This window comes from Scleropages formosus, chromosome 25, assembly GCF_900964775.1.
Source record: "Scleropages formosus chromosome 25, fSclFor1.1, whole genome shotgun sequence".
Taxonomy (NCBI): domain Eukaryota; kingdom Metazoa; phylum Chordata; class Actinopteri; order Osteoglossiformes; family Osteoglossidae; genus Scleropages; species Scleropages formosus.
Genome location: NC_041830.1, coordinates 3,895,902 through 3,920,799, shown reverse-complemented (window position 1 = coordinate 3,920,799; position 24,898 = coordinate 3,895,902). Strand labels below are relative to the sequence as shown.

General features: G+C 44.1%; 1 protein-coding gene across 2 annotated transcripts in view; it reads right to left on the bottom strand.

The window, feature by feature from the left end:
• The window catches only part of kcnc4 (potassium voltage-gated channel, Shaw-related subfamily, member 4), a 48,577-nt gene that overhangs the window by 3,981 nt on the left and 19,698 nt on the right, over positions 1 to 24,898 (bottom strand). The window contains exons 2-4 of one of the 2 annotated variants that reach the window (XM_018741804.2): positions 3,177 to 4,113; positions 2,493 to 2,699; positions 1,833 to 2,096 (exon numbers count right to left, since the gene is read on the bottom strand). In XM_018741804.2, coding sequence (XP_018597320.1) covers positions 2,080 to 2,096; positions 2,493 to 2,699; positions 3,177 to 4,113 — 1,161 coding nt within the window. In that variant the 3' untranslated portion in view covers positions 1,833 to 2,079. Of the gene's footprint in view, positions 1 to 1,832; positions 2,097 to 2,492; positions 2,700 to 3,176; positions 4,114 to 24,898 lie in introns of those variants that run through there. The other variant, XM_018741802.2, reaches the window with a different exon arrangement.

The window sequence follows — 24,898 nt, the reverse complement described above, 5'->3', positions numbered from 1 at the left end:
CATAGCAGCAGAATGAATTAGTAATGTTCTGATACAGAAGGAGGATTTAAATATTTTATGATGCACATGTATGATTTTACTGAATCTCTAAAAGTACACACTAGCTTACAGCTGAAAAACATGTTCTGAGAAATTAAATACACTTGTACCTCATATTATGAACATCTGACTTCAAAGTTCTTGAAGATACAAACATTTTTAAGTTTATTTGTTTTTAGTATCTTTTTCCTCACTCGTCTATTTTATGTTTTGCAGAGCGAAAATGGTCTGTAGTTCCACTTTCAACCATTAGGGAAAACAAAACACTGGGAGGAGGAGCAGGCAGCTTCATGGAGATGTACAGTGTATATCTATTTTATTACTTCTGATTACAGAAATTACCCAGATCAAATAAATAAACAGAGGTATATTTACATATACATTATATTATAATGATAATTTGACAGCAAATGAATTAACCAGATACTGACAAACATGTTTGTTTCCTTGTGGCCAGTATTGCGAAGTTCATTATGAAATGTGTGGTTGGCATTTAAGTTGAAACACTTTTAATACATTCATTCAACTCACCCTCCCTTTACTCCACTGTTTGAGTCTCCTGTTTCACTTGATGAAGGAACACGGCACCATTCAAACAACACACACACACACACACACACACACACACAGAGTCAGAAACCGCTTGACTCAAGCAGGGTTGCAGTGAACTGGAGCCCAACCTTGCAACACAGGGTGCCAGGCTGGAGGGGTAGGGTACAGACCCAGGGCGGGACACCAGTCCGCTGCTGCAAGGCACCTGAAGTAAGACTTGAACTCCAGACCTGCCAGAGAACAGACACACGCCAAACCTGCTGTGCCACCACGCCCCCCCATTGACCAACATAGTACTTTAAAAATGAGGTTGTAGAGATGATTTATTTTCAGTCATTTTAAAATAGACTTTAGTGTTGTTCCATGTTATAAAAATAAACTGCTGTCAATCCAGTTGTCTATGCAGTTTGTGTTTTCAGTATAGAGTGACAGAGACTTTGTATGAGCTGTTGGAATTAGAATCCATAAAGTCTTACAGCAAATCTTCAATTCATTATGGCATTCATTTTCTGATGTTCTTAACAGTACCTAAGCAGTAAATAAATCAGTTTTATTGATTGTGACATAAAAGGTGGATTTATGAACAACTCCAAGTTAGGAAATGACTTGCAGTCCGTTGTGTTCATAAGTTGAGGTACAAGTGTACTAATGAACAAAACCTTGTAATACATTGTTTACAATTTACAGAAAATTTGCATTTGGAGTTCCCCAAAGACTATTACCTTTTTTTAGTTAGTAATGAATGCAGGAGACCAATGTGACATGTCATCAAACCCACAACCCTTATTACTTAAGGATTATTACCTCTAATTTCACAAGAATCTTGACAAAAATTCTATTGATATTGCTATCACCATAAAACAGTTGTTAAACCAGTAGTGTGCAGAGTATTGGCTCTGTGCCAGCAGTAAATGACTGTCCAGAGAAGAAGCATATCAGGAATTGTATTCTAAACTTCAGTTTAAAGGAGCCTTTAGTTGTAGCATATTATTCTTTATATCTTGTATTTTTCAGGAGAACCCTGAAGAATTCTTAAAGAATTTACATGACCTGTGAAACATAAAATTAACTTAGTCATTTTTATTCTATTTGCCAGCTGATTTTTAATTTATCAAGTTCTCTTGGAACCTGAAGTGTTCTCAAGAATCAAACCATTTAGTACATTTTTACCTTCTTAGAAATGTTTTAAATTTAAAAATAAATTTAACGCTTTCAAACATAAGGCTGCTTCATAACTCCAGATTTTGTTTATGTATTTATTTTGCCAAATCAACTTTATTTCCTTTCCTGTGGTGTGTTTTCAAAACCCTTAGAGTTAGATCCACATTCAAAACTTAGAAAGCTAGTAGTCTACAGTAATGGTCTAACTGGGTTCTTGGAACATGAGTTTGTAGCTGTTGCCTTGGGCAGGACTAAGCAGGCTACAGCCAAGTGAGTTTCCTTCTCTTCCTTTCATGGCTCAACAGGCAAAATTGTCAGATTCCTGTCTTATATCAGCATCCGATCTGGCAGGAAACATTAAACAGAATTCCATGAATGAAAATCAGTCAAATGTGTCATGTCATATTTCAAATGTAAAAGACAGTACTGTTTGTGTAGGCACTTAAAAGAATTTGACCACAAAAACACTGCCTAACCGAATAAATGAAATGAAGAAGCCAAAATATTATTCTACCATTTTCTTTTTCTGGAGGTAAGTGCATTTAAGAATGTTTGTGTTTTTGGGCTGTCAGAGACCAAACTGATGAACACAATGAGCCTAATAGATTTAATGTGACAAACTGACAAATCACACACATCACAGTAAATCCCTAACCCTTTCTTACTGACAACGCTCCTTCCCTTAGTGAAATATGCTTCTTGGGTCTATAAAATTTTCTCCTTTTTGTCATTACTTGTACCTGAGCGGATGATGGCATCAGTGGTACAAGTAAAATCGCTGGATGTCAGCAGGAAGCAGGTGGCCTCCTTCTTGGATTTTTCCTGGACACATGCACGGGACCGAGAGTGGTGCAGCGACCACTTCTCACTTGGGGAAAGAGGCTGTGTAGGGCTGCAGCCCTCCTCTTCACACAGCACCACACTGGCATCACCATTCTGCTTGGAGCCTAGTGAGGAGTGGCAGAGAGATGCTCTTCATCAATTTCTTTATGTGCAATATCCACTCGTACATTTTCCTGTGGTTCTAAGCAATGGCATGATGACTTTTTTATTTTTTTCTACCTCTCAACAAATGACACCAATACTATGTGTTAACCATCAAATTACAATGTTAATCATTTTGTTTGCTACAAAGCAATTCTTATTCTCATTCATCATTCAAATAAAGAAAACAATCTACTACAGTTCTACGAATATAAAACAGAATATTCACATTTCGTTTGGGTTCTGTATTTCAGTGTCCGTAGCAGGACAAAAAAATTCACACGGGGCATATTTTTAGTCAAGCATATAAGCAAGAGGAAATCAAAAATGCAGACTGGGGTTCAGCTCAGTTAGTAGACGAGAAGGAAGGTCTAGGAACAAGTCAGGGCAGCAAACGGGTAAGCACGGGAACAAGCTAGAATGCATGCTTCCCATCTTACCTGCATGGCTTTGACCTGTGCTGTCTTCAGCTGCCAATGGGCATGTGTCACTTTGGGTGCTCTCCCGTGGGGAACTGTTCAATGACTTCCCAAAAGAAGGTGAGTCTGTCATTGTATCTGGGTTGGGGTTGTGCTTCTTCTTCCTTTTGGGCAACTTCTGCTTGGCCATTGCCAGAGAGTAGTACATTCCAAAGTTGTTGACAATTACAGGTACAGGCATGGCAATGGTTAGCACACCAGCAAGTGCACACAAAGCCCCCACCATCATTCCCAACCAGGTCTTGGGGTACATATCTCCATAGCCCAGAGTTGTCATGGTCACCACAGCCCACCAGAAACTGATAGGAATGTTTTTGAAGTGGGTGTGGTTAGTGGCAGTGGGATCATCTGGGTTTGCACCAATCCGCTCAGCATAGTAGATCATAGTTGCAAAGATGAGGACTCCCAGTGCCAAGAAAATGATGAGAAGGCAAAACTCATTGACACTGGCTCGTAGTGTGTGACCTAAGACACGCAGCCCGACGAAGTGACGGGTCAGCTTGAAGATTCGTAGGATTCGTACAAAACGGACCACTCGCAGGAAGCCCAGCACATCACTAGCTGCTTTAGAGGAAAGGCTGCTCAGCCCGACTTCCAGATAAAAGGGCAGGATGGCTACAAAGTCAATAATATTCAGCATGTTCTTGACGAAAAGTAGCTTGTCAGGGCAAAAGATAATACGCACCAGGAACTCAAAGGTGAACCACACCACACAGACACCCTCTACCATAGTTAACTCAGGTGAGGTCACCACCTCTAAGACTGTTTCCTCCTTGGTCACATTCCCCACCATAACAGGTTTTGTGCGGTTCTGCGGGAAGTTGAAAGCTTGATGGGTCTCCAGGCAGAACGTAGTGATGGAAACCAGGATAAAGAAAAGGGATACAAATGCAATGGCCTGCAGAAGACAAACAACTTTAACAGAACTTGATGGGACAAATTTATCATTAACAGGCAATAAAATACATTTATTAGAATAATTTATTCTAATTCAATTTGCAGTATGAAATTTTATAAACATTTCAGTCAATACACTATTACAAAACAAGTATTTGTGTTGCAAGGATAGCAACAGATTTTCATATGGGCATTTCACCAGTCTAAATTTTAACAAAGAGATTGATAGATTATTTATACAGGTTAACACTGCTTCTGCATTTATGTTACATAAGGGCTATTATAAGTATTCGTTTTTCTATATAGTAACATGGTAAACCATTGTTGGCATTTCAGAGAGTCCACCAAATAATGCCCTGGACTGCCTTGGGCCATACACATTGAGCACAGTGTTATTTACTGAAAATCCTTCAGGTGAAAGCTCTTTCTGTTCTTTAAACAGCTCCACTGAACAAGAATATGCAAGAGAAAAACTGTGTGTTTTTGTGTACACTTGGTACCTATTTTTTTAATTGCACCTGGGAAGGCTTTTTAATTTGTTCCACTTGTCTGATAAAATGATTACTAAAAACCTAATTTGTGTGAATCATTAAGTAATGTAAGATTATGTATAATATATAATTATTTATAAAATTATCAACCTTTTAACATTCTAGCCTTACCTGGTGTACATTTTTACATGAACTCTACAGCACGTGACTCAATTGACATTCAACATTCAACATACTTTCAGCTGTTGCTAAAAATAAACTTCAGGTGAATTCAGATGACATTAGGATGTGCACTGTGTGCTTAAAGAAAATATCAGCACTGTTTGGTGCATTATATTGCACCAGAGAGCTGTAGCTACAGTTACACTTCAACATGGTAAATTTAAATTTACTTGGTGTTTTGTACTGCTGTTATAATCCTACACGTTACCTATATGTAAACTGTGTGTAACACGCTGCGGTGGCCAGGAAGGGGGGAGGAGTCAGGGATCAGCCAGCCACAGCCAGGACTAATTAAAGCCTCTATTTCTTCCCCCGGACCCGCCAGTGAGAGAGAGAGAGAGAAATGGAGGAGCAGGAGAGAGAGAGTGACCCGAGATAGCCACGACCACAACCCCAATCCGGACCACAACCCCGATCCCGACGACGACCCCAATCCCGGCCACGACCCCGCCCTCCCCCTCAAGCCCGTGGATGGCGCGGCCAATCTCAAAGCACCCCCACGATCTACCCGTTCCCGGTTCCCCCTTTTCCCCCTTTGTCTCCTCCCCAGCACTTCCCTAAATAAATGTCATCAATAGGTGAGCACCTTACCTGTTCAGCCTCGTCTGTTGCACTGTGTATAGAACTAGAACATTGATTTTTGTGTGCCACATACTAATGTTCTACAGTTTTTCTGTCTTATTTTAAAATATAGTAGTGTTGTGATATCTAGACTGGGTTTTAGCACAGGCCACCCACCCCCTTGTTTTTGTTATTAATTAGGAAATAGTTTTGCTTCTAGTTTTAATAGTTTTGCACATTTGTCTTTGCCACATAAACACATACAGTATGTTAGCTTCCTATTGTGCCACCTGACAGTTGGGGTACAAAGACAATGGAATCCTGGTGGGGAGTGCACCGAGTGAGGCTACCACCACTATATGAGTACCTTTGCCCATTTTCCATGTTTTAACATGTCACAAAAATCTTTGACACTGAAAAGTCTTTGGCAATCAAATATCATTATCATCACTGTAGACTCGGTGAATTCCACAACAATAACCTGGTATATCATACTCTTTCATCTTTCATTAACTTCTCCACGGGCTTCTGGTACTTTCAGTCTGGTGTAACGTTCATGTGTTTCCCACCTTTCACTCAGTCTTCCCTCACTGAAACTTGTATCATCCCTAAAAATACAGTGATACAGCCAGCTCTTTCCAGCAGTTATCCCTCCTCTCACACCCTTGTGCATTTGGCAGGGGTAGAAGCAAGGCCTGTGTATTCCCTCCCAGTGGGAATATTCAGTTCTCCCTTGCCTTCATCTTTGTCCTCATTTGAGATTCATACTGTCCCTATTACTGCCCCCATTGCACTCTATGTGATTGTCTTCTAATGACCTCCTGGCCTGTCTAGCTGCTTCTTGGATGACCTTGACATTTTATTGAATTTCCTCCCAATGGACAACACTCCACTGAGTTCCTCCTGGGAGGTTTCATTTTACGTCTTCAGGACATTCAAGTAACCAGCCTTTTGTCACACCTATAGGCCTTTGACCTCTCTGTGTCCCAGTCCTCTGCCACTCATAGGGTAGACAACCATCATAACCTTGTCTTTTTCCAGAATTCTGTCTTTCTTGGTCTTCTCTGATACTGCGCTTTATGTATAACTTTCTCCTTCTATCTATCTATCACCACCCTTACTTCACTCTTCACCTTGGTCACATTGCAGCATAACTTAAAATCCTTCCCATTCTCTTCCCTCTCCTCTACCATCCAAACCTCTCTCCAATCCACTGTTAAATTTGCATACTTATGACCCACAGATGACCCCACCAATGTCCTTTCAACATTATCCTTTTCTGTCACTTTCTCTGTCCTCTAACTTCCAGGTTAGGATGAACCACACATGGTTATCAGATACACTTCATGCTAATAATCCGGTTGCTGAGACGGCATCTTTGGAAAGAATGGAGTCCCTGTTCGATGTAAGTTATATCCTGAATGTATCGTCTGACGGCATACCTGTGTGTTGTGTATCATGTAACATGTTTTGTTTGGTTGCACCTGCTGACATTGTAGAACATTTCATTTGCTCAAAATGCGTGACAAATAATGACTTGGTGCGGAAGGTCCGCGATTTAGAAGAGCTCATTAAGAATTTGATTTCTATACGAGAAACGGAGAGTTGGTTGGACTCGGTCTGTCCCGATGCCTCCGTAGTGTCGAACTAGGCGTCGACACTTACAGGTCCCAGTACAGCTAACGAGAAGCCGAGTACACCGGAGCGCTCTCACGGCGACTGGGTTATGGGTCGGAGTAAGAAGTCGAAAGCGAAGCCTAAGCTATGGGTTCCTGGTTCGGGTTCTCCCGTCCAAACCCAAAATAGATTTTCGGCTCTAAGCAGTTCACCTAATAATAATAATAATAATAATAATAATGTGCTCATTTTGGGGGATTCGGCTGTCCGAAATGTTAAGGTTCGGGGGCCCGGGAATCGAAATGTAAAGGTTAAGTGTTTCCCACGCGCACGTGTGTTCGACATGGAGGCTTGTGTCAGTTCTCTGGCCGATAATGCCGTGTCGACTACGATGGTGCATGTTGGTGGTAATGATATTCGTTATCAACAGTCTGCGGTGTTAAAGAGACGATTTATTTCTATGTGTTACAAGGCCAGAAGGAAATGTCGTAATCTAATAGTGTCTGGTCCTTTACCTAAACTCTTCATGGGGGACATAGTGTACAGTAGATTGGTATCTTTTAACAGGTGGTTGGAGATGTGGTGCCGCTCAAATTGTATATCATTTGTTAATAACTGGGATGATTTCTGGGAAAGGCCCAGGTTTTTCACGCGTGATGGTGTACACCTCAACTGTAGGAGTTTGTTTGTTCTGTCCCAGAACTTGGCCTGCAAGTTGCAGGACTGACTCATGGTCCATGGATCATTTCCTTTAGCAGCTTTGTGTATTGATGGGTCTGTTACTTGTTCTGATATCAGTAGTCATTTCTCATGTAATGGGGTTTCTTGTGCCTTGTCCAGTGTGGGCCTAAAAACTTTAAATAAAAGCGTTAAGTGCAGCCAAAACATTCAAACTATAAGGCCACGGCGTTTAACTAAACTTAGTGATAAGAGCGTTTGCACCAACCTAAAATACATTAAAACAAACATTCTCAACTTACCACCGAGGCCAAACTGTAATATAAAATGCTGTCTGTTAAGTATTCGTTCACTAACGAGTAAAGCTGTCCTAGTAAACGACTTAATATTAAGTTATAAGTCCGATCTATTCTTTCTTACCGAAACCTGGCTCGGTGAGTCCGATACTATTCCGCTAATAGAAGCCGCTCTGGACGGATATGATTATTTCCATAAATCTCGTTCTGTGCGTTGTGGAGGTGGAGTCGGTGTTCTTTTTAATACTAGATTACAAATAACACAGAGAAATTGTGATTATTTTGCGTCGTTTGAAGTTCTACAGCTAGATTTCACATCAAACCCCAATATATAATTACATTCCTTATCTACCGTCCACCTGGACTGTACTCCTCTTTTCTCGAGGAATTTAGCAACTTCATAATCGATTTAGTCATTCTGAACCGCTTGTCCCATACGGGGTCGCAGGGAACCGGAGCCTACCCGGCAACTCAGGGAGTAAGGCCGGAGGGGGAGGGACACACCCAGGACGGGACGCCAGTCCGCCGCAAAGCACCCCAAGCAGACCCCAGATCCACCAGAGAGCAGGACCCGGTCCAACTCACTGCGCCACTGCACCCCCTTGTGATTTAGTCGTTAACCATGATAAAATAATCCTGATGGGTGATTTCAATATTCATGTAGACGTGTCGTCGGATACTCTCGCTAATAGTTTTCTGTCTCTCTTAAACTCCGTCGGTTTTACCCCAAGTTATTACCGGTCCTACTCATTCCCGTAACCATACGCTTGATCTCGTCATAACCTACGGCGTTGATGTTCATCATGTAAACATTATTCCTTTAAACGAGGCTATTTCTGATCATCATTTAGTAACCTTTGATCTATACCTGCCCGTGCCGTCGGACAATAGTAAGACCAAAATCGTGTGGCATATTGATGACACTACTACTGCTAAAATTATTAATAATATTAGAAGCTCGGATTTTGGAACGAGTGTAGATATTGATCAGATGGCTCTAGATTATAATTCGGTGGTAAAATTCGCCCTTGATTCTGCAGCTCCACCAAAAACTAAACTTATTCGAAATATAAAGAAACTCGCCATGGTTCAACGAATCAACTCGTGCAATAAAGTTAGAATGTCGTAAATTAGAGCGTAAATGGCGTTCAACTAAACTAAACGTTTATTATGTAGCCTGGTCCGATTGTCTAAAAAAATATAGAAAGGCACTTTTTCATGCCAGATCCGAATACTACGCAAAGTTAATTGATGAAAATCACAAGAACCCACGCTTCCTGTTTAATACCATCGCTTACTTAACTGGCAAACACAAAGATAAACAATGTATTTCTACTACCATTACTAATGATGAATTTATGTAGTTTTTCAATAATAAATTAGTGAATATCCGCAAATCCATAGTGCCTTCTAGTTTGGTTTTAGCAAACATAAGCGCTTCTGACGATATTAGTTGTCCGCACTATCTCAGTAACTTCGACGTAATAACTGTAGAAGAAATTACTGTGCTAATTCGCTCTATGAAAAGTACTAGTACCTGTCCTTTAGACCCAATCCCCACTAAATTACTGAAAGCTGCAGTTTCCGTGCTTGCAGAACCTATTGTTAATATTATTAATACGTTGTTACTAAATGGCTCTGTTCCAAAAGCCCTTAAAATTGCCGTTATTAGACCCCTACTAAAGAAATCGGATCTGGACTGTAATAACCGATGTAATTATAGACCGATCTCCAATTTACCGTTTTTATCCAAAATTCTAGAAAAAAATCGTAGCTTTCCAAATTGTAAAATATCTTAATCACTATTATATATTTGAAAAATTTAAGTCTGGTTTCCGCACTGGTCACAGCACTGAAATGGCGCTCACACATGTTGTTAATGATATTCTCATTTCTTCTGATGCTGGTCAGATTTCTATTCTTATGTTACTTGACTTGAGTGCTGCGTTTGATACTGTTGACTATACTATCTTACTGAGTAGACTTGGAAACCTGGTTGGACTAAGAGGTACTGTTCTGAAGTGGTTTGAATCGTATTTAGCAAACCGTGAACAATTTGTATTGAAATCCGATGACAGCACCCTGTCCATCTCTACTACAGCTCAGTATGGTGTGCCGCAGGGCTCCGTGTTGGGTCCATTACTTTTCTCACTTTATATGTTACCACTGGGTGATATTATTCGCAAGCACAATGTTAATTTCCATTCGTATGCTGATGACACACAGCTTTATGTATCGTTCAAGCCTGATGATCCATCACATGTGGTGTCGTTAACTAATTGTTTTACCAGTATAAAATTATGGATGAGTAATAATTTTTTATCTCGAAATGCCAGTAAAACAGAGGTACTTGTGGTGGGTGGTGATGCTAAAACTCTCGACACAATCACGTCAATCTTTACAACAAATGGTATTACCTTCAAGCGTACCGATTGTGTCAAGGATTTGGGTGTCCTGCTGGATGGAAAGCTGTCATTTGTATCGCATGTAAATGTTTTGATTAAGTCGTGCTTCCTTCAATTAAGAAGCATAGCTAAAATGTGGCGATTCCTTTGTAGACGGGATTCTGAGAGACTGGTTCATGCTTTTGTTTCCAGCAGGCTGGATTACTGTAATGCTTTATTGTCGGGTTGTCCGTACCAGACTGTATCCAGGCTACAGTTGGTACAAAATGCTGCTGTGAGAATTGTTACTAGAACTAGGAAGTACGACCATATAACACTGGTACTTAAATCCTTGCACTGGCTCCCGGTCTCTTATAGAGTTGATTATAAAATCCTGCTTTTGACCTATAAGGCAATACATGGCATTGCCCTGGCTTACCTTTGTGAGATCATTAATCTTTATATCCCAGGACGATATCTCCGTTCATTAGATGCAGGTTACCTTAAAGAACCTGTGATCAATGAGACCTCAGTAGGAGGTCGCGCCTTTAGTTATAGAGCACCTAAACTGTGGAATAGTCTACCAGTTACTGTCAGAAATGCCCCGTCTATTTCTGTTTTCAAATCCCGACTTAAGACTTATATGTTCACTCAGGCATTCCACCTCGTAATGTAATTCAACTTGCCTTGGTTATTTATTTTATCACCTTTACAAAAATGCATTTTAAATTTACTTAAGTAACAAATTACTAACTCTGTCCTATCTTCTTGTTGAGCACTACCTCGCTACATAAGACCTGAGGAGGCTGGCCAGTGGTGACAGACGAATCCCATGCTGACAGAGGATAATGTCCATCTGCCGTGACGATCGATACGTTCCATGCCGAGTCGGGGATCCAAGATGCCATTCACCAACATTATAATTACTTGTTAAACACTGGCTTACAAATTGTTATTTTCTAGAATGCCCAGGAGGGGTGGGCTACCACTGGCCCGTGGACCCCCAGAGGTTTTTTCTCCCTCAACTTTCAGTTGGGAGTTTTTGTTCCTTTCCCCAGTGGTCAGTAGGTATACTTATAGCTCTATAATAAGTTCTTCATTATGGTAGCCATTAGTTGACCGTCTTCTTTGTTTGTACCTGTTTTTCTTGCCTTTGTCTGTGTTAAAGCGCTTTGTGTCACTGCGTGAGAAGAGCGCTCTATAAAAAAATAAAATAATAATAATAATAATAATAATAATAATAATAATAATACACACACACACACACACATTTTCAGAACCGCCTGTCCCATATGGGGTCGCGGGGAACCGGAGCCTACCCGGTAACACAGGGCGTAAGGCCGGAGCGGGAGGGGACACACCCAGGACGGATAATAATAATAATAGAACACAACTCCATGCTGTTGAAAGAAAATTGTGGAAATCTAAAAATTCTCCCAGACTCAACAAGTTATATGGATCTTCTTCAGTTCTTTCACTCTGCTTAACAAGTCTGCAGCCAAATATCTATATAAACTTCTCATCAATTTTTTCTTCCCTCCTCACCCTTCCTCCTCTCATTTCTTCTTCCTCACAGTTGACAGTTTTGCCTTGTTCATTAAAAACAAGCTTTATTCTATCACCAACAGGTTCTTGTCATCCATTTCCTCTATTTATGTCAGGACTCCCTGCAAAGCCTTGAATTTCAACCCTTTTGGAAAGTTATATTTCTGACCTTCTGCTCTCAGACCAAGAAACTAACTTCTCTCTGTATCCCATTCCTGCTCTTTCGTTGGAGTACATTTGTCCACTTTGTTCCTTTTATTCCTTCCACCTTTAATTCCTCACTCACCTCTGGTTCCTTCCAATCTTTAAATTTTGTTGCTGTTCATGAAACCTCTGGATTCTAACTCAATCCACAGCTGAAAGCCAGTGACTAGTGATTCCACCCAGCCTGCATTCTGCGCAGTGCTTGAAGTTCTCCAGTTGACTAGAGCTGTCTCCCTTTCCTCTGACCTCATGCTCTTTCATCTCTCTGCAGTATTTAGACACTGTCAATCATCAGATTATGCTTTTCTCTCAATAACAGCATGGAAAGCATCATTCCTGAAATAGTTTCAGTCTTGCTTGTTAAGTATATCTTACAAGATGGTTTGACATGGCTTCCTGTTTTTCCTTTAGTGTAACTGCCCCTCACTCTTCTCCATCTACACTGCCTCCTTTGGCTCTCTCATCGCCTCTCAAGTGTTCTCCTATTGTGCTCTGCTGATCATGCACAGCCCTTTCTCTTATTTCTCCAACCAAAATAAATGCATTCTCTTGCAGCAGATCCATCCACGTCTGGCACTCTCTGACATAGTGGACAATTTGATCATTTCATCTGCTTCACCATGTTGCTTCAACAATTGTCACAAGTTTATGCTTTTCACAGCACACTAAAGCAATAACCTAATCCTACAGAAACCTCATCTATAAGATTTGCAGGGATCAACCTCACACCTCTCTCACACCATGTAGCTCTTTGTGTTGGCTCACTGTCTCCCGTGTGGTCTTCTTGCCTCTGCCATCAGGCCTTTCCAGCTGATCCAAAATGCCACAATACGGGTTGTGCTTGATCAGCCAAAGTATTTTCATGTATCTCCACTCCTTGAATCTCTCTACTGGCAAACCTGTAGCTGCCTGTATCAAGATCAACACTGTGATTACAGCTTAAAAGATGGTCAATGGATTAGTACTCAAGAACTTGATCAAGCACTATGCTGCTCCACCTTTGGCCATGTGGTGTTCCCGGTCACAACAGGTCCAAAATCAAAAGTTTGTAGGTGCTTGGTTTGTGATGAAAAGATCTTCCTCTCTATCTTACAACTGTAGAAATCTTTCTAGGATTGAAGAAGAGTTTCAAAATTGATCTACTTTACACCTACTTCTCTCCTGACCTTCTAAAAGCTACAAAAATGCAATAAATTTACAAAGCACCATCTGTCACTATCAGCTTTTTATTTCATGTCTGACTCAATTCTACAGACAGCTGCCTGTGTAATATACAATGGCAAAAATTATGGTATAAAACACTTTGATAATCCTGTGTGTCACGTCCCCCGCAGCTGGCACATCGGCGACACCTGCCGTTTCCTAATGGGAACGGCAATAAAGAGGGAAGCCGAGGAAGCCCAGATGTGGAACCTTGTTTTGCCTCCTTTGTGTCCCTTCGAGCCATGCTTCAGTGAACCTACTCCGACATCGACTTTTGCCTGTGTATTCCTGACCACGTTCTTTGCCTAGCCTTTTGTACTACGTTTGCTGATCGTCTGACCCACGCCTGTCCCTCGACTTTGCTTTTTGGATTCTGATTTGGCTTCATTAAACATCGGTGTACGATAACTCTGCACTTGAGTCCGTCCTTGCTAAGCGCAACCATGACAGAAGGTTCCGCCAGCTACCATGACTCAGCGGAGTATGCGAAACTGCGTACGGCGCTCGCCACGCAAGGCGACATTTTGGGAGCGCAAGGCCAGTCACTGCAGCGCCTACAAGAAACGATAGAAGGATTGATCCAGGCTCTCCTGGCAAGAGGTATTCTCCAACCCGCCTCCCAGAGGGCACCCGCGACTCCTGCTGCGCCTGCCCCGCCCGCACCACCCGAGGCAACCGGTATGGTCGCAAGGATCGCGATCCCAGAGAGGTATGACGGTTCGCTCGATCAATGTTAGGACTTTCTGATGCAGTGCGAGTTGGTCTTTGAGTGTTCTCCTCACATGTATCAGATGGACGCAGCTAAAATCACTTTTGTCCTATCCTTGTTGACCGGTCCAGCCCGGGCATGGGCAGCCACTGGGTGGCGCACTCGCCAAAGAACTACCTATGCCGCTTTTTGCGAGAAGTTCAAAGGAGTTTTTGACCACCCACACGCGGGGCGCGCGGTGGGTAATTGTCTCATGCGTCTCACCCAGGAAAATAGAAGCGTGGCTGAGTACGCTCTTGAGTTCAGACCCCTCGCGGCCAAGAGCGGATGGAACTCTCGTGCCCTCCTCACCTGTTCTGCAAAGGGCTGAACCCCCGGATCCAGGATGAGCTCACGCACAGGGGTGAGGATGGGGACTTCGACCGGTTTGTAGAGACCGCCATCGCCATTGACAACCTTGGCAGGAGTCGACAACCCCGGGGAGACCAGACCCTCCCCCCGGGGGCCGGCCCAGAGGAGGACCAGCTCAGGAGAGAAGAAAGGAGACGGCGCCTGGTGGGGAAACTGCATCTCTATTGCGGGTCCCAGGAGCATCTCCGTGCCGCATGCCCAGTGCGACCACCCCAAGGGACCTCCAAAGACACGAAGGTGAGTCCAGGGGAGCACCGGGGACAGTTGCGGTTGCCAGTGAGTATTTCCTGGGGGGCAAGCTGGGTGCAGGCAAGTGCCCTCATTGATTCAGGAGCAGCGGGCTGTTTTATGGACGTGGGCTTTGCCGAAGCGCACCGTGTCCCTCTTAAAACCTGTGAAGTCACCCTGAGCGTGAAAGCCCTGGATGGTCAACCCTTGGGGACCGGGGTGGTTGATACCAGAACTGTACCTCTCCTGCTCAAAACAGGAGCTTGCCACCATGAGAGACTTACCTTCTTTCTGCTCCAAGCTCCAGACACCCCGATCATTCTAGGTTACCCCTGGTTGGCACGCCATGACTGTCTTCAAATGGAGTACCAAGGAGCTGGTTTCTTGGGGAGATTCCTGTCGCTCGTCTTGCCTCATCCTTCCTTGTCGGGCCACGTCGGTGGAAGGGGTAGAGGGCTTTCCCCCACCGGTCATACCCCCAGACTATGAGGATCTACGAGAGGTCTTCAGCAAGGTCCGTGCCGCCGAACTGCCTCCTCCCCGGTCCTGGGACTGTGCTATCGACCTCTTACCAGGTACCACGCGACCTCGGGGTCAGGTGTATCCCCTGTCGTTGCCGGAACAACGGGCCATGCAGGAGTACATCAGGGAGGCCCTCGAGGCCGGCCTGATCCGGCTGTCGACGTCACCGGCGGCGGTAGGGTTCTTCTTTATCGGTAAGGACGGGGGACTAAGGCCATGCATAGATTACCGGGGGTTGAATGCAATAACCGTCAAATACCCACACCCATTACCGTTGATCACCTCGGCCTTGGAAGGTATTCATGGGTCGACCTGGTTTACTAAATTAGACCTCCACAGCGCGTATAACCTTATTCAGATCCGTGAGGGAGATGATTGGAAGACGGCCTTCTCCACTACACTAGGTTATTATGAGTACAGGGTCATGCCTTTTGGCCTAGCTAATGCCCCCTTGGTTTTCCAGGCCTTTCTGAACCATGTGTTCGGCGATTTCCTTAATCTCTGCATCATCGCCTACCTTGAAAATATACTGATCTACTCGAGGACCCGAGAGCAGCATATCCAGCAGGTCCGGTCGGTCCTCAGGCGGCTCCTACAACATCGACTGTATGTCAAGGCAGAGAAATGCGAGTTCCACCAACGTCAGGTCTCCTTCTTGGGCTACGTCCTGAGCCAGGAGGGAGTCTCCATGGACCCCAGGAAGGTGGATGCAGTGACCTCCTGGACTCGACCTACCACGGTAAGGGTGCTCCAGCGCTTCTTTGGGTTTGCCAATTTCTATCGTCGCTTCATACGAAATTTTAGCACAGTAGCTGCACCCCTTACCGCACTAACAGCTAGCAAGGACCGAAGACTCCCTTGGAGGTCGGAGGCAGAAAAGGCTTTCCAGGATTTAAAGAAACGGTTCACCTCCGCCCCAGTGCTGAACAGCCGGACCCTTCCTTGCCGTTTGTGGTGGAGGTCGACGCCTCCTCTGTAGGGGTGGGTACAGTCCTGTCCCAGAGGCAAGGGGACCCTCTGAAGTTGTACCCCTGTGCCTTCTTCTCCAGGAAGATGACCCCTGCCGAACGTAATTATGACATTGGGAACCGGGAACTCCTTGCTATCAAGCTCGCGCTTGAGGAGTGGTGTCACTGGCTGGAGGGCGCTGTCCATCCCTTTGTGGTACTCACGGACCACCGAAACCTTGAATACCTTGAGACCGCAAAAAGGTTGAACTCCCGACAGGCCCGATGGGCCCTGTTCTTCACCTGTTTTCACTTTACTGTTTCCTATCGACCAGGTACCAAGAACAGGAAAGCCGATGCTTTATCGCGGATGCATGACCCAGATCCGATGCCCACCAACCCAGAGGGGATCCTACCTCAGGGATGTGTGGTGGGTCCAGTCCACTGGCAACTCCTCCAGGACATCCAAGAAGCCCAGGACAGCGAGCCAGAACCGCCTGGGAAACCAGCAGGCCGTGTTTATGTGCCCATTTCCTTCCGCACAGCAGTGATGAAATGGGCCTATGAGGCTCCGGAGGCAGGGCACCCCGGGATCCGACGTACCCTCTCTCTGGTACAAGGACGGTTCTGGTGGCCTTCAATGTCCGATGACGTCAGGGACTTTGTCCAGGCCTGCACCACCTGCGCTCAAACCAGGACCGTACCCGAAAAGGTGGCTGGTCTCCTACAACCCTTGCCTACGCCGACCCGACCCTGGACCCATGTGGCGCTGGACTTCCTAGTGGACCTACCGGTCTCCGAGAGTAAGACCATGATCCTCTCTGTGATAGATCATTTCTCCAGGGCCTGTAGACTGGTGCCCCTTCCGAAGCTGCCTACAGCTCTCGAGGTATCGGAGGTCCTGTTCGAACACGTCTTTAAACTATACGGACTCCCCGCAGACATTATTTCAGATCGGGGGCCCCAGTTCACCTTTCGGGTGTGGAAGGCCTTTTGGGGACGGTTCGGAGTAACGGTCAGCCTTACATCTGGATACCACCCGCAGGCCAACGGCCAAGCAGAACGCCTACAGCAGGATGTATCAAGGTTTCTCCGAGCCTACTGTTCCCAAAGACCGCACCAATGGGCTCGCTACTTGGCCTGGGCAGAGTATGCCCACATCTCCGCACCTCATACACCCACAGGTATGTCGCCCTTCCAGTGTGTATTAGGCTACCAACCGTTCCTGTTCCCTAGATAGACCTCTCCGTGTCCTGTTCAGGCGTGGAAACGTGGCACAACGAGAGCGCCCGCGTATGGAGGACGGTCCGGTCCCACCTACTCCGCAGTGCAGAACGCCACAAACATCAGGCGAACCGGCACCGGCGTACCCTTTTGTTCATGCCCGGGCAAAGAGTTTGGCTCTCCACCCGAGACCTTAACCTGAAGGTCCCCTCAAAGAAACTTGGGGCCCGCTACATTGGCCCCTTCAAGATAGTGTGTCGCGTCACACCGGTTACTTACCGCCTTCAGTTGCCTCCTGACCTCCGAGTGCACCCTACGTTCCATATCTCCCTCCTGAAACCGGTAGGAGTGTCCTTGAATCAGCCACCGGTAGACACCACACCACCGCCTGCGCTACCCCTTGCAGGGGATGATATCTACTCGGTCCGGACCCTGCTGGACTCTCACCAACGGAGAGGTCGGTTGCAATATCCGGTGGACTGGGAGGGGTACGGCCCGGAGGAACGTTCCTGGGCAGCCGCTTCGGACATCCTGGACCCCGACCTGATTGCTGCCTTCCACAGGGACCATCGAGAGTGCCCGGCCCCGCGCCCCCGGGGGCGCCCTCCTTCTCGGCCCAGGGCGTCCGGGGCCGCCCATGGAGGGAGGAGGTACTGTCATGTCCCCCGCATCCGGCACATCGGCGACACCTGCCGTTTCCTAATGGGAACGGCAATAAAGAGGGAAGCCGAGGAAGCCCAGATGTGGAACCTTGTTTTGCCTCCTTTGTTTCCCTTCGAGCCGTGCTTCAGTGAACCTACTCCGACATCGACTTTTGCCTCTGTATTCCCGACCACGTTCTTTGCCTAGCCTTTTGTACTATGTTTGCTGATCGCCTGACCCACGCCTGTCCCTCGACTTTGCTTTTTGGATTCTGATTTGGCTTCATTAAACATCGGTGTACGATAACTCTGCACTTGAGTCCGTCCTTGCTAAGCGCAACCATGACACTGTGTCTGTATCTAAAGCTCTTTTTGGTGAGACTTTTGTTTATTTTGAGTTATAAGCCACTTAGGAGACTTGCATTTGATGAATGAATTAACCAGTAAACTTAAAAGTGATGTACAGTTTTAGTGTCGTGACCCACAAGGACAAGACCGCTAAGGGGCCAGAGGAGGTACCACTAAGTGCCACTAGCCCAGACCCATGCATCTGTTCACAATGTGGTGATTAGTGAAGCATAAAAGGAACAAACAACTGAAGTTAGTTTGCAGATTCTTAATCAGCGTTCCATTTGCAATTTCTTGGCGAACTTTAGTTACTAAGTCTTCTTCCATATTTATGTTCTAGTTCCAAGTACCTGTTCTGTTTACTCCTGCCTTTTGTGTTCCTTTCCAGGTCTAGTGTTCCAGTCCGGTATTTTGTCACTTCCCTGGTTCAAGTCGCACTCACAGATTTGGTTAACTTTTCACCTTTGTAAAAATACTCTGTTTCTCTTTGTCCCGTGTTCATCGTTTCACCTATACACTGTACTTCCAGTTTGCACTGTGCACTTACAAATACACTCTGAACGTGGATTCATCATACTTCTGCCCATGTTCGGATGTTAGAGTAATATGCGTCCATGTTCTAAATTCTGCATTAGAATTTATAGTTATAGCACATGCAACCTTCACTTGAAGGTACTAGAAAGAAAGAAAGGACTATGATCATGAATGAAAAATGGAAAAGCCATCACTATATAAATATTTAAATTCTCTGCAGTAGCAAATCTGAATTAATTATGGGGCACAAAATTATCTTAATGAGAAACACAGCCAGTTCTGTGGCTTCTGTGCAAAACTTTTGTACAAACCAGAAAATGCACAGGTCAGTGTCCTTCCTTATTAACAGCTAGACAAAGGGAAAGGTAAGTGAAGGTATGTAGTGGAAGTTTAATCAATTTTATATTTTTATATTTCATATACTTTATTTTTTCTAAAGTGTGCTGTGACTACTTTCTTAACACGTCTGACTTGGGGACCATCTACTGTTCCTCTCTTTCCTTGGGAGGCATGTTTATAGTGAAGCTAAGACATCTTGCTTTCTCTCTCGCATAACCGAGGTAAGCTTAACCAGCCATACACAGTTAATCGCTGTCTTCTCAACTCTTTCTACCTGCATTTGTGTGTCAAAAGTTGGTTCCTTCAGGAATACCATCAAACATATATAAGGATGCGCTGTTCTTTATTCTCTTATTGATACTCCGATCCACCATGGACATGTTTCATGTTATCTCACTGAGTGCTAATGAACAAATACAACTAAAATAGTGCAAGGGTTTCCTTTATTCCCTGACAGGTATGGGTATCAGACCTAAAACAACTACTTTGATACAGTATAGAATTCAGTGCCTGAGAGGGCAGATAATATTTATCTGGCAACAAATTCATATTTCACAAAACTAGCAGTATGAAGAGGGAAGCTTGTGCTAAAAATCAGCAAAATTAGATGAGACCATTAGATGAAAAAATATATTTCTTTCAGCATTTAATGATTGAGGGGGGTGCAGTGGCACAGCAGGCTTGGCCCTGCTCTCTGGTGGGTCTGGGATTCGAGTCCTGCTTGGGGTGCCTTGTGGCGAACTGGCGTCCCATCCTGGGTGTGTCTCCTCCCCCTCCAGCCTTACACCCTGTGCTGCCGAGTTTGGCTCTGGCTCGCTGCAACCCTGCCTGGTACAAGTGGCTTCAGCCAATGTGTGTGTGTGTGTGTGTGTGTGTGTGTGTGTGTGTGTGTGTACAGCCTCACTTCACCACAGTTTAGTAAGCCTATGGATGCAACTGATCTCTTATTTATCTGCTAATTCTGTAGTATTTCTGCACTTTCTTTTTCTGCAGGAGGCTTTTTTCAGTTCTGTACTCTGAAATCCACCAAGTTCTATCACTTTTGTTTAGGGTGACTTCTTTTTCTCATTCTGAAAAGGAAACTTAGACATAGATCTTTCCTTTTGCGTTCACTTTCCAATTATATCTCAGTCACTGCCAAGACAAAAAGGAAACTACACAAAACACTGAGGCAGAACAATGGGGCAGGCCAGATAAAGGCTTCAGCAGGTGTTTTCATGTAGCTGTCACCACTTGACAAAGACAGAAACTCCTCCCTTAGCAGCCCTTCAAAGGACTGAAGACAGCTGTCACCAAGGTTCAGCTGTACAGCTGTACAAAGCAGCATCCTGTAGCCACTGGTACTTTCCTAGCAAACAGACATGCCTTGCAGGCATTTTATAGTTTTCACAGAGCTCTAACTGGATGTGACAAATGTATGTGGTTCTTGAGACAAGAGGACACTGTATCAGGGCTTCTGGACTGAATGGTGTTTATACTGAGTGCTGAGCAGAAGAGGAAGAGGACAGTACTGTCTCTCACTCAAGGAGCAATCTTTTCTCATTGTCTAACTGAAGATACCGACCAACTGCCACGATGGACGAGATGTAACCTGGTGAACTGGGAAATGAAGCTAGCATACAGCAACAATGCCAGTATTACCCGCAAACTGTCTTAGAAGTCTTATTTAACCTAGAATGCCTAGGAGAAGTGGGCAGCCACTGGCACTTGGTCCCCCAGAGATTTTCTTCCTTGACTTTCAACTGGGAGTTTCTGTTCCTTTCCTCTCTGGCCAGCAGGCAAACTTACAGCTCTATAAAAGCATTTGTATTATACTAGTCTGTAGTCAACTGTCTTCTTTGTTTCTTTGTTCTGATGTATTTGTTTCTTTGCCTTATACCTGTGTTCAAGTGTCCTGTGTTACTGCATGAGAAGAGCACTCTATAAAAATAAATTGAATTGAATTTTCAAGAAAGAGGGGTGCGGTGGTGCAGTGGGTTGAACCACAGTCCTGCTCTCGGGTGGGTCTGGGGTTTGAGTCCTGCTTGGGGTGCCTTGTAACGGAGTGGTGCCCTGTCCTGGGTGTGTCCCCTCCCCCTCCGGCCTTACGCTCTGTGTTGCCGGGTAGGCTCCGGTTCCCCGTGACCCTGTATGGGACAAGTGGTTCTGAAAGTGTGTGTGTGAGTGAGTGAGTGAGTGAGAGAGAGAATTTTCAAGAACTCAACTCAGCTCAACTGACAGGTACTGATGGGCCAAATGGAGCGCGGCTCTGGCAGTCGCCGTGGCAAAAACTCAGGCTTGGGAGGAGTTCGGTGAGGCCATGGAGGAAGACTTTCGGTTGGCCTCAAAGAGATTCTGGCAAACTGTCCGGTGACTCAGAGGGGGGTAGCAGTGTGTTTTCAAGAAGAAACTTAAATAGGGTAGTTATGACAGCTGAGTGTTAATGGTAACTAGGTGTATATGTTAGGGTGGCATGATTACCAGCATGGGAAGCAGAAATAGGTTTGGCTGTGTGTGTGGTCCTGTTTCATATACTCCATTCTGTTTATCTGTGTGCCGCATACTGTAAAGGTATAGGTGTACTGTCTTCCCACAGGGTCAGTGAAATGAGTCCAAATATTGCACTTTTGGCATAGTCTCAGCTACATGTACAGGTCTCACATCAGGCAAGAAAAACCTCAATGCTCTTCCTGACAATAATGCAGCAGCACAGAGTACTTCTGTAAAAATAAGTTCTGAGAAGTCTATACAATGTTATTTCAGTGTTTCTGAACATTGTTTCCCTATGATGTAACCTGAGGAGGCCGGCACTTCATGTTGACAGAAGCTGATGACGGCATGTCATGGTGAACAAGATGCGCCAGAACATGAAGTTATTAGCCACTTGGTGTAATGTAAATAGCAATGATTTTATCAATACTTGTAAATTGACTTAAAACTTTTTTTTTAAATTCTTGAATGCCCAGGAGGGGTGACAGTCAGTGGCACTCGGACCCCCAGAGGTTTGCCTTTTGGTTGGGAGTTTTTTGTTCATTTCCTTCATGGCCAGTAGGCTTACTTACAACTTTAATAATTACACAGTTATTACAATAATTTAATGTATAGCCAATGTTTATTTGTATTATGCCGCTGATCCATTGTTCAGTGCTCTTCATCACTGCCTTTCATTTTCTGTGTTCTATGGCAAAGAGCACTCCATAAAAATAAATTGAATTCTTTCTAAAAATATGCTTCATGGACTTTCAGCCAGATGTATTTTCATTTATTAATTTAGCTGACATTATTTTATAAATCAGGAGGGGGTGCGGTAGCGCAGTGGGTTGGACCGCAGTCCTGCAATCCTGCTCTCGGTGGGTCTGGGGTTCGAGTCCCGTTTGGGGTGCCTTGTGGCGGACTGGCGTCCCGTCCTGGGTGTGTCCCCTCCCTCTCTGGCCTTACGCCCTGTGTTGCCGGGTAGACTCCGGTTCCCCGTGACCCCATATGGGACAAGCGGTTCAGACAATGTGTGTATTCTCCAAATCAACTGTCACAACCCCAAGAGCTGAAAGTCCTGAGGTTCACAAGAGGCACCACCTGAGATCCATGTAATTAAGCAAACTGGCTTTCAACAAATCAGTTCCCAGCCCTATAGAGGAGTTGAAGTCATATTGCTAATTTGTGGGTTCTTGATCAGCTCTTGACTGCTTTCCTGGTGATTATCTAGGGACTCTTGTTCAGCGGCCTGTTTCTCAAATTATTGTTCTTGTGTGTTTCTGTTCCAGTCCAGAGCTCTTGTCCTGTCTACACCAGTCCACTGTGATCCTATTCCAGTCCTGTGTACCACCCTGTCATCACCCCGTATTTTTGTAATAGCCCCAGTCACACAACACTATTTCACCTATTGTATAATTCCCCGTGAATCTTTTATTCTGTGTCCAACGAATCATCCATGCACTTTTATTCCTGGTTAGCACTGTGCACCTGTATTTACACTCTGTGGTCGGGGTCATTGCACTTTATGTCTGTGTCCAGATGCTACAATAAAACATGTCCGTGTCTGTTGTACAGTGTTAACATACCTATAATTCAATTCAAACAATGTAGGTAACTTATTGAGAGATACTGCAGCAGAAGATGGGATTGGATCCTGCAACCACAAAGTCCAAAAGTAGCACCTCTATACAACATGGTACACTATTGACTGGGACCTGCATTCATGAAAAATATAATATAACTGAAACAAATAAATACATGAATAATGCTCAGAGCTTAGCCAAATGAACACACATTCTAAAAACATAAAGCACACACAAACACAAGTTGGACAGGGAGTCTGTCTATAACTTCAGTTGTTGGTAAATCCAGCCACTTTTTCAGAATCAATAACATTTTAATAATACCACTTAATCCCTTAATTTATTTGAGAGTTATGTACTGTTAAAAAATTAAAAAAAAAAAAATCAGATAAAGCCACAATGAATAAATGAATAAAGACTTAATTCACAGCAAGACTTTTATTTACTGAATTTCATTAACAACTCAGAGAAAAACTCAAATGACACGTTTTTAAAATTATGGTCATAACCCAGTTTATTTATTTTTGGTTGGATTTTAATCACAGGTCTATTTCAAGAATTAAACGTATTAGCCTGGTTATGCGTTTGAGCGTATTCATGATATACTTTCCATATGTGTTCACGGGACGGCTCACACCTACCATTGAGTGAGTTTGCTGAGCATCCCATTTGGGACTCCTTGTAGAAAAAGAGGTGGAGAAATGGTGAGTTTGTGGAAAATACTGCATGTGCGGTGTGACAGAGATGGGTGTGGCTGGGGTGAAGTATAATACTTTTCTCCCGAAATTTTGTTTTAAAAAACTTCAGTTCAGGAAACAGAAATAATAGACTGATTGTGGGTTTATGGTGTACATTCCATATGGGCTTCCATATGAGTCTGCATGAGGGTTTGCACCTGCTGTTAAGGTTATTAAGCTCCCAAAAACTTTGTGAACTCTAAGCAGTGGTAAATGAAGTAAGGTTAGGCACTCTGTGGGGAGTAAAGGTTACTGCATTCTCAGTAAAGCAAAGCAATGAACAAGTGAAGTGACATATTGCTAAGCTGGACAAGCCAAGCTAGCTGCAGAGGAGAGGAAAACAAAAACTCCCAGCTGAGATGAAATGGAGAAAACAAACCACTGGGGGTGCAGCCCACCCCTCGTGGACATTCTAGGAATTATATGGGTGATAATTTAAAAGTATGTTTTGAAATATTGATGATAGCATCAATTTCCAGTACATGTTTGTAGTGTTTCTAGAGTAAAAAGCTGGATTTTGAGTTGGCTACATCAACAGTACAAAATATTGCAAAGAACTTTAATGTAAAGCAGCACATGAGTGTAAAGAAAGTACCAACATTGTTGTGTGATGGCAACGTGAAGCCATGTAAAAACAATTAAGTGTTAATGCTAGCAACTAGTGAGCTACAAAAACAGTGGGATAGAGTATGTAAAGAATATGGAACATAGCAAAAAGGGAAAATTATTTTCAGCATATGGCTGATATTCGTTCTTAAAACTAATGCAATGCTTGGGTGGGAGGTTGTATAGGCTAGTTTAATGACTCTGTTGAGTACAAAGTTAGCCAATTAATTTGACATGTACAATTTTAAAATAAAGGCCCCCAACATGGTTGAAGTGGTAGTGCTGACGAGAATCATATACTTGCT